Source organism: Cucurbita pepo, chromosome LG01 (assembly GCF_002806865.2).
Source record: "Cucurbita pepo subsp. pepo cultivar mu-cu-16 chromosome LG01, ASM280686v2, whole genome shotgun sequence".
Classification (NCBI taxonomy): domain Eukaryota; kingdom Viridiplantae; phylum Streptophyta; class Magnoliopsida; order Cucurbitales; family Cucurbitaceae; genus Cucurbita; species Cucurbita pepo.
This window is the reverse complement of record NC_036638.1, coordinates 13,146,157-13,156,574: the sequence shown is the minus strand read 5'-3', so window position 1 is coordinate 13,156,574 and position 10,418 is coordinate 13,146,157. Positions and strand designations below refer to the sequence as shown.

Below are 10,418 nucleotides of genomic sequence, written 5' to 3'. Positions count from 1 at the left end.
TATGGATGACAATATTGTTGCTACAGCTATGGAAGTGGGGTAAGACACCTCTACATGGATTACAATATTGTTACTACGACCATGGAAGTGAAGCTAGGTTAGTCTTAGGTAGATTAGCGTGTCTATTATTATGTTGTTGATAATGTTATTTTAAATGAATGTATAAGTTCATGACATTATTTTGAAATGTTTTAATGATTTTTTTTTTGTGCATATTAGTCATGCCATGCATGTAATAGCATCTCTATTTTAGTAGGAAAATAAGGTCGTCACAGTTGGTATAAGATCTCTAGGTTTATAGATTATGTAGACCTCTAGGTTTATAGATTATGTAGACTAGCCTACGATGTAGGCACAACATACTTCCATGGCTTCCCAGCAGACGCATCGTCGCCATCAAATATACCTTACAAAGGATAATAAAGGACATTGTTATGTTATATTATAATTTATTACGTTTAGAATGTAAGTATATAATGTTTTGAAATTTCAGACATATTTAGATTTAACAAGATTCATAATTACGATAAGATTCATAATGTGATTATGAAGTTATGATTGTTGGATGATGGAAGTCCCACATCGGCTAATTTAGGGAATGATCATGGGTTTATAAGTGAGGAATACTAACTCCATTGGTATGAGGCCTTTTGGGGAAGCCCAAAGCAAAGCCATGAAAACTTATACTCAGAGTGGACAATATCATACCATTGTGGAGAGTCGTGTTCATCTAACATGGTATCAGAGCCATGCCCTAAACTTAGTCGTGCCAATAGATTGGTAAATCCTCAAATATCGAACAAAAGAAAAGGAGAGGGGACAAGCCAATAGATTGGTAAATCCTCAAATATCGAACAAAAGAAAAGGAGAGGGGACAATATCATACCATTGTGGAGAGTCGTGTTCGTCTAACATGGTATTAGAGCCATTTTTTTCAAAGTTAGATAACGATATAATGTTATGATCATAGGAAAACTACCTATATACTAGTGAGTAAACTACCCATATACTAAGAGGACATGTTAAACAATAATATTCATGGAATGTTATAGGTATTTGAGTGTAGCGAGGTTGAAGAAAGATTACGCCACTATGAAGTACATAATAGGAAATCGCCTACGAATCTATGTGAATCGTAAGTTAAGTAATATTTAAAAGATTTATGCAAGAGTAAGTGGAGAACCAAAATTACATACCTAAACCAGACGAATTGCTTGGTTCAAATGACTTTAAAATTATCTATTAAATGAATTTTGCTCCTCATGAAAGTTTAATAGAAGGCTTAAATAAAATATAATGTTATTTATGAAATTTGGTGGAGGTCGAATTAAGTTAAGGGACTAGACCAAGGATAGATGTAAAATGACCAAAATGCTCCGGTAGACACATACCACTAATTTATTACTTAAGTGACCCTGACATGAAATCTCATGAAGAGCCCTATTTTATGGGTTAAAGAGATTGTGCAAAGATTCAAGACCATTGGAATATGTTAAAGGATTTAACTTAGGATGTGGAATGGTAAATGACCAAAACACCTCTGACGTTAAAGGACACCAAATGTTATAAAACTTTATAAGAGACTTATTTATGACCTTAATGGTAATTATACAAGATCACACGAGGATTAGAACATATTTGAGGTATGAACCTAGAGGAAAATGATGAAAATATCCTTGAAGACCCCTTACAAGAAACCAACGTTTTTATGGATACGAGATGCTTATGAAAGATTTATGCATGTGAAGAAATGTTTATGACTCATAGGGATTAGGACTTACATGTTAAGAATTTTTTCTGTGCCTCAAGACTTAATAAAGAATTCTTAAATCTTGAACCCAAGAAACCTATGAACTCGAGATGACGCCCTATGAATAAGGACCATGCAAAAAATGCACAACCCAAGCCCTAAATCTACTATGACATGAAGACTGCCATGTACCACTCTACCCAAAGTACCTTAAAAGACCTCCTGATATTTAGTGCAACATGGTCCTATAGCACAAACCATGTCGGAGGGAATGCATGAAATCCAAAGTCCTAGATGCAGGCATCAAACCATGTCGTGGGGGAGCGCATGAAGCCTAGGACAGAAGTAAGGATTGAGTTGTTCACTAACCATAGGACCCCACAGATCTCCCAAGAGAGTGTATAAAGGACAAGAACCAAGGTCTTCAGTACAAAACCATGAACCAAAAGGGGGTTATCTTAAGGGAAGTGGGAAAGTTGGGAATTAAGATTGAATTAAGTATTTGAAGATTTTTAGCATTAGTATCCACCCTAGAGGTTGATTTCAATAAAGAGCCTGAGTCATGAACCCACTCCAAGTTCTTAAGATTATGGATAGAACGATGAGTAGAGTTGAGGTAGACCGAGCCATATATACGCAAGTTACTAGTTAGGACTTCAAACACCCTAATATTTTCTATTTAACATATTAGTTTTAAGCGTTAAGAGGAAATGATTGGTCTAAGTGGTGATTTATTGAATATCATGAACTAATCAATGTAGCAATGAAGAAGAGGTATGCTCCCACTAGTAAAGGTTCTCTCAAGTGTATGAACCAAGAATGAGAAGGTTCAAAGATTTCCTCTATGTTTGAACATGGTTGTTATGAGTGACTATGAGGTCTTTTGACTCATTAATCCCAACAACTTGTATAATTTTCATGAACTGGATTTTCGAAGAGGTTAGACTAATTTATAGTAATGTGTATCGAGTAGTTTAATCAAGGTCTAAAAAGGACTAACAGAATAAATCCTTAAACTAATTTGAATTTTTTTTTTTATGGATGAACAAAAACCTTTCCTTGAACACCAAATATTAATGATGTAATCTAGTGGACTTGTAACAGTCCGTTTACAAAAATAGTTAAAAAATAAACCATACAAGAACCACGCTACGAAAGGGATCGTTAACGACTGCACGTACACAGAAGGTACATTTCACGCCTTATCAACGTTCATAATAGTCGGAAACCAGATCTGAGTTTTGAGTTTTTGAGAACCTCACGGATCTATCATTGTAGGCATCAACGTGTTGCAAAACAACGTGTTGCAAAATCTCGTGGGAGTGAAGAAAAGAGGTCAACAAAGAAGTAGAGGAGGAAAAAGGATGAGAAACGGCGTTGGGAGACGACGATACAGAGGAGAGAAAAAAGGTGATGAAATATCAGAGGAATCAGGCAGGAATCCGACTAAATTGGACTGACATTTGTGCCAAAGAAGGTGTTGCGAGGGACTCAATTAGGTGAGGGGTAGTTTCTGTTGGACAACAAATATTTTGATTTTTAAAATTATTAGATATGGATGCACCTTATTATACTGTAATGAAATGTTATTTTGAGAAATTATGGGACGTTCTTACACGAGCTCCGTGATTCAAAACTTTGTGCAAATACTTATGTGTATGATATTATACCATAGGCTATGTGGTCTATTTGATTTTGTGCAATTAATTATTGATTTGGAGAATTTTACCAAGAGTTGTGTGTTTTATCTCTTGTGAAACTACTAATATGCGTAAACAAAAGTTGTATGGGAGGTAGAGAAATGTTGGTCCCTCTATTTTATGTATATTTTTGTTGTGTGTATGTGTATGCATATCTAATCCTAACCCAAAAGGTTACTTACGAAGTATTTTTAAATATCTTCTCTTTTTAAGTAAAGAGAATTGATTCAAGTCTAAAAAGTTGGATCATTATACTACTAGCTTATTCAAGTTAACGAACCTAAAATATAAAAAAATTCAATTTTATTCGAGTTTAAAGTAAAAAAATAAAAAAATTATATGATAAAATTGAAAACTTTAGGGGTAAAAAACATTATATATCATCAAATCTACGGTAAAAATAGATTGATTTCGCGTATTCGTAGCTTTTTCAAAACATAATCTCTTACATGTTTGAAAAGATACATAAATTGAAGCATATATATGTATATATATATATATATATGTTCATACTACAACAATAACAACACAAAATAATTTAAAGTTGGGTTGTTGGTCCACTAGAATTCTGTGAACATATGACAAAACTAGATGTCGTTAACATTGTCTCATCCATGACATAATTCCCACCAATAAAAACTGTAAAGAGACAGAAGCTGCTCTGCCAGCCACATACTTGACTACAAAACAAACCCAAACTCCCTCTGCAAATTTGGGACCAAACTCAGATCCTTCTGTAACCTCAATACACATTCATTTCACTTCTAATACTCAAAATCACAAATTTCTATCTTCGATCCTCATATTTTGGTTTCCTCCCCACGAAAAAGATCCTTACCCTTTTCCATCACAAACATCATTACATTCCCTTCTCATCCACTGCTCTCTAGTACACATAATAATAATAATTGTACATACGAAAGCCACACCAAACACAAAGATCATAATTTTATGTCACATTTTTAATCCTAACACACTTACTTAACATACTATTTTAACAAATATCATAATTTTATGTCACACTTAAACCCACCTCTGCTCCTAAATATTGACGTTGTTGTGATTATTGGTCCTTTGTCTTTTGATGCTGCCTGAGGATGATTGGTCTTCGCTACAAACCTTTTCCATCACTCCCTTTAGGGCTTCCTGAATGGAACTGATGCTGTATTGGTGCTGCTGCTGTTCAGCCTCCTCTTGGTCGCTGGACGAGTCGTCGTCCCCAGTGATAAACAATACGTTCTTTACTCGGCCGCCCAGCGTCGTGATCTCCGCTTTTAGGGTTCTCAACCGGAGGGATTTCAGGGTTTTAATGATCTGTGGGAGAAGATCGGACCTGTCCTCACAACAAAGTGAGGCTTTTATCACGAACTTACCGTCCTCGTCGGATGCATCGACGTCAACTGATAGCTCGTCGAGCTCGGTCGGAACTGGACTTACATCAGCTATCAATGTCGTCTGGCGTTTCAGCTCTTTTACATGTTGAATTACCTCTGCAAGCAAGGAGGCCTTGTCCGTCTGCAAAAAACATTGTAAAAATGATTTCTTTGAGAATAGTAGAAAATATATTAGATGAATTCATTCAATTTTAACGAAATTGATTGAATAAGAGCTTCCATTTTATATCGCATGTGGAAAAAAAAAAGTAAAAAAATGTATAAAAATCTTGGATTTTAGAAAATTCCATAACATACAAAACAAAAAATAGCTCAATTTGGGAGTGATTTTGAAGTAAAGAAATTGATCCCATTTGTTTTTGGGTTTAATTTGAGGAACAAAAAGAACTTACTTTGGTGGTACTTGGGAGTAAGCTTCGTAACTTAGCAAGATGATTATTGATTCTCTCTCTTCTTCGTCTCTCAGCTTCACTATGGCTTTTAGAGGCAGCAAGAGCTTTGGCGTCCATTATTTCTTGAGCGCTCATCTTACTGAGCTCGGCCTGCAGCCCAAAGGGGCAAGACCCAGGCTGACCCATATGCCCAATTCCAAGGCTATTGTTCCCAATATCGTAAGGGAACTGCAGAGAAGCATTTCTCCTATTGAAGAAGCTGGCGTAGGAAGGTGGGGGCGGCGGCGGGATGAAGGGGTCGTGGTGGACTTGAGGGATGGTTGTGGTCGCGGTCCACGGAGGCGTAAACATCATAGGAGAAACTTCAGGAAAAATCAAGCCTCCTCCTCCTCCTCCACCACCTCCTACTCCAAAAACGTCGCTGTTTTGTTGCATAGTCTGGAATTGTTGCATTAGGAGGTGGTCTTGAAACCCCTGAAAGCACTCTCCTTCCTCCTTCATAATATCCCAAAAACAAAACCCTTGTGGTTAAGATCTGGTTGGTGCGTGGGCAGTGGGAGTTTGAAAAGGATGATGGGTTTGAGTTGGTTGAGATCAAAGGTAGGAGCAGCTTTGGTTTTTCAACCCTTCCACTACGCTAAATATATAGACGAAGCAGCATCCATAGGCGCCCCCTTTCCTTTTCCTTTCCTTTCCTTTCTTCTTACGGCATTCTTTGTCCACTTCTCTTTCTTTCTTTCTTTCTTTCTTTCTTTACACCAAAACCCTCTCTTTCTCTCTCTCTCTTTCTCTCTCTCTCTTTCTCTCTCTCTCTCTTTCTCTCTCTCTATATGTATATATATATAATATGTACACACACAAACACAGCTTAGGTTTCTCGATTGTGTTACATAATCATTATTAAATACACTTTTGTTCCACTTCATCTTTCTAGATGGTAAGATTAACATGCTTCAACAACATTATGATTCTTCACTTAATTCAAATAATAATACCTATGTAATGCATTTATATTTGTTTAAAGAATTTATTTTAGACTTCAAAGGATAAAAAATGGTTACTTTTTACCATTATAGATATCAAAATTGATGTTTTGTAAATACAAGAACTATATAAACTTGATAAAACTAAAGAGAATGTTTGAGATGATGATTGAATGGACATTTTGGATTTTAGTTGATGAATTAATTAGTTTGGGTTTAAGTGAGTTATCTTTTCTTTTTTCTTTTTTTTAGTTAAAAAAAAAGGCATGAGTGTGAGATTTTTTAAACTATCTAACTTTTATAACATTATTAATGCCTTAATTATTAAGTGCATCTCAAATGAGTTAAGTGTGGGCCAAAGGAGATCAAACCAACCCCCACAAGTTACTTTCATCATTTGACCAACTCACCTCGACCCAACCTTAGTTCAAGCCCGAATCTTGTACTGTATTGTGCAAATATAAATCTTATGTTAGGATCGCACAACAACACACATATTATCAAGATGAACATAAAGAATAAGAAAGAGAAAATGCAATGAGGAACCACCTACTATATATATATATTGGAGGTTGATCCAGTCAAATAAGAATTTCATTCTCAAACGACTATTAGTATATCTTAGGCTTTGCACAACCTCAATTTTCCAACATCAACACATTTTGTGAACATGTTTGCTGGATGCTTTGCACCCTCTATTTTATCCAAACACATCACCATCTTTCACTAACATGTGAGTGAAATGATATTGCCTTCGGTGTTTTATCTTTGAATGATAGATTAGTTTTTCACCAACGGTATGATACTAGAATCTTCTCATGCTGCTTTCTGTCCAATTCTTCTAGATAGTTTGTCATCCATATCATTTCCTTTCCAGCTTCATCTATTACCCACATACTTAGCCTTAATAGATAAAAGAGCAATGCATTTCTGAAGCCTAAACATCCCATCACACTTGGTTGTATATTCCAATTGTACGACCTCATCAAAGGGCTTTAGCTTCCCTTCATCAATCAGCAACAGATAGTGTAATGAAGGTACATACATATTTGGCCTCTGATAGCTCTGGTTGATTTTTTTCAACACCTGCTCAGGTGTCGCTTGCTCCACCTCTGGTTCCTCAGCAGCAATCTCAGAAGTTCCTTGAGCATCTACTACACATCACTAAGTGAATTTTTTTGCAACTCAACCTCAACTCCCACTTGCTTTGTTGTCCTGGAACATTTCTTTTCTTTATCCTTGTATAGGATATTTTCATCAAAAGTCACGTCACAATGTCTCAGGATTTTTATGTTCTTGACATCCCAAAACTTGTACCTGAACATGTGAGAATCATAGCCTATGAGGTAGCACTTCATAGGCTCAACGTCAAGCTTGTCGCTCTTCTCTAGATAAACACGAACATACGCAGTGCAGCCAAAAGTTCTCAAGTGAGAATACTTGAGTTCTTTTCTTGTCCATACTTCTTCTGGCAACTTAAACTCCAAGGGTACTGACGGCCTTCTATTGATCAAGTAGACTGCTATATTTACAGCATCGACCCATAATGTCTTTGGCAATCCGGAATGAATCCTCATACTTCTTGCCCGCTCGTTCAATGTTATGTTCATCCTTTTAGCAACACCATTTTTTCTTGCTTTACTAGGAACTATCCTCGTTAATCTAATTCACTCAGCTGCACAAAATGCTTTCAATTTTGACTTGTCGTACTCTTCTCCATTGTTAGACCTCATACATTTGATCTTCAAGCCGTCTGATTTTCAACTTCAGTTTTTCACTTCTTGAAGGTGATAAACACATCTGTTTTGTGTTTCAAGAAATAAATCCATACTTTCTTGGTGAAATCATCGACGAAAGTTATGTAGAACTTTGGTCCACCCAGTGATGAAATTGGAGATGGTCCCCAAATGTCTGTGTGGACCATTTCCTACCGTGCTTTCTTCAATTCTCTGGTAGCTTTTGTGAAGCTAACTCATTTCTATTTGCTCATAACGTAGCTCCCATAAGAACCCATATCAACAGATTTTAAACCTTCTAAAACTCCTTTCACAGCAAGCATCTTCATTCCTTTGGCGCTCATATGTCCAAGCCTATTGTTCCATAGACTTGAATTTGAAGCACTCTTATCAACAGCAGCCAAGTTCATACACCCTCCAGTGGTGTATAAAGTTTCAGATTTTGTGCCATATGCTACCACCATAGTACCCTTCACAATTTTCCACGAACTCTTCCCAAAATCTATTGCATAACCTCTACTGTCCAATTGACCAATAGGGATCAGGTTCTTCTTGAGACCAGGAATATGTTTGAGATCCTTTAATGTCCATTGATTTTCGGCGGGAGTTTTTATGCCGACATCCTCCTTTCATTCAATTTCCAATGCTTTCTTGTCGGTAAGATACGCTTTCTCAAATTTTTAGACTTGAAATTATGAGACAACTCTTTATTTGGAGACGAATGAAAAGATGCACTTGAATCCAAAATCCAGGATTCAATCGGACTATCCACACTGAGGATTAGAGCATCCCGTCTTTTACTGAATTTATAGAATCAAAATCCTCCTCTGATTTGTGATTCTGCTTCCTCTCTGGTCTTGTACAATCTGCCTGAAAGTGACCATTTTCTCCACGATTCCAACATGTTACGTTTGGTTTGTTTGAAAAATTTTTAAGGTTCTTTGATTTTGATCGACCTTTTTTTTTTGGTCTTTTGATTTACTTCTTCCCCTCGGGTCAACACTGAGAGCACCACCAGATGAATCTTCAGTTTCTCGTTTGCAAATACTTTCGTTGAGAACTGCATCTCATATTTCATCGAACTTCAGTTTCTTAGATTCTCGGGAACTGCTAATCGCGGCAACAACAATATCCCACGACTCGGGTAACGATGACATCAAAATCAATGCTTTAATTTCATTTTTGAAATTAATGTCCACCGAACTCAATTGACTTACAATCATATTGAATTCATTTATATGATCCGCAACAGATCCACCTTCAGACATTTGTAGATTGAACAATCTCCGCATCAAGTACCACTTGTTCATAACTGATGATTTTTTGTAGATGTTCAACAGTGCCTTCAACATATTTGACGTTGTCTTCTCCATTATGATGTTCAACGTCACGTTTCTAGACAGCATCAACCGGATCATTCTAGGGTCTGCCGATCCTTGAGCTTTCATTGCTCCATCGTCATCGTATCCGGCTTCAACCCTCAATAGGGGTTCGTGAAGATCTTTCTAGTACAGATAATCTTCAATTTGCATCTTCCATAAACCAAAATTTGATCCATCAAACTTCTCAATTCCAATCTTTGAGATTCTTATCTTCATAGATCGTGGTAAATGTTGCCTAGTTCTGATACTAGTTGTTAGGATCACATAACAATGCACACACTCGATGAAGATGAACACAACGAACAAGAGAGAGAAAATGCAAGACGAAATATTGGCTAAATGTTTATATTGATGACTTCAGCTATGTAGGCCAATAGAGAATATAGAAAATAAACAAAGTAAATATATAAGGTAACGGGTAAGGATATATATATATGATTTCAGTTTAATATGTATAAATTCAACAAATACAACCACCTACCGTATATAGCTATGAATAGGCAGCATGCTCCATATCTCAATACCTTCAACAATCGATCTCACAGACCACACATGTAGAGATGGGGAAGTCTTCTCCATTCCCTTCCCTCCACCTATTTCATTACCCATTGCTGCGAAATTTCTTATTTATTTTTGTGAAGAATGGGTAGGAACTCTCTCGTGATTTTTTTCCTTTATTATTCTTTTTAAAAAATAGTTATTTTAAAGATAATTTTAATGTATAATTTTTTATTTGTTATTAGCAATTAAAGTTGGAACTTGTTGTAAACTATTATTTGTTAATAAAGTCGTTTTACTCATAATAGTAAACAAAATATAAATTAATCTATATCTAAATTACAAAAACAAAACTTGATTACATGTTTTTCAAATTTATGAAAAATAAAACTAAAAAAATAGTGATTGATTTTTTTTTTCAATTAATAAATAAATATATGAATCAATAATGACGATGAACAAAAATAAAATAACCCATATGACATAAATATAAGTTAGTCCAATTAGCACAAAAAAAAATCAATCTAAATGTAAACAAACATTTGTTATTACAAAATTCAAACCAACCTAAAAAAATTAAATC

At 35.7% G+C, this 10,418-nt stretch overlaps 1 protein-coding gene across 1 annotated transcript; it reads right to left on the bottom strand.

The window, feature by feature from the left end:
* Positions 1 to 4,027: 4,027 nt before the first annotated feature.
* Positions 4,028 to 5,926, bottom strand: LOC111791215 (transcription factor bHLH30-like). Its single transcript, XM_023672479.1, has 2 exons — positions 5,237 to 5,926; positions 4,028 to 4,965 (listed from the first exon to the last, which is right to left on the bottom strand). Exons 1-2 carry the CDS (start codon positions 5,735 to 5,737, stop codon positions 4,492 to 4,494), a joined length of 975 nt encoding a protein of 324 aa, XP_023528247.1. The 5' UTR covers positions 5,738 to 5,926; the 3' UTR covers positions 4,028 to 4,491.
* Between the last annotated feature and the right edge of the window lie 4,492 nt (positions 5,927 to 10,418).

What these genes read in the sequence shown, in the direction of transcription:
- LOC111791215 (XM_023672479.1), bottom strand. Translation starts at nt 5,737, where the DNA reads ATGAAGGAGGAAGGAGAGTGCTTTCAGGGGTTTCAAGACCACCTCCTA. An exon ending in TACTCCCAAGTACCACCAAA is followed by an intron (nt 4,966 to 5,236) that starts GTAAGTTCTTTT and finishes TGTTTTTTGCAG; the next exon opens with ACGGACAAGGCCTCCTTGCT.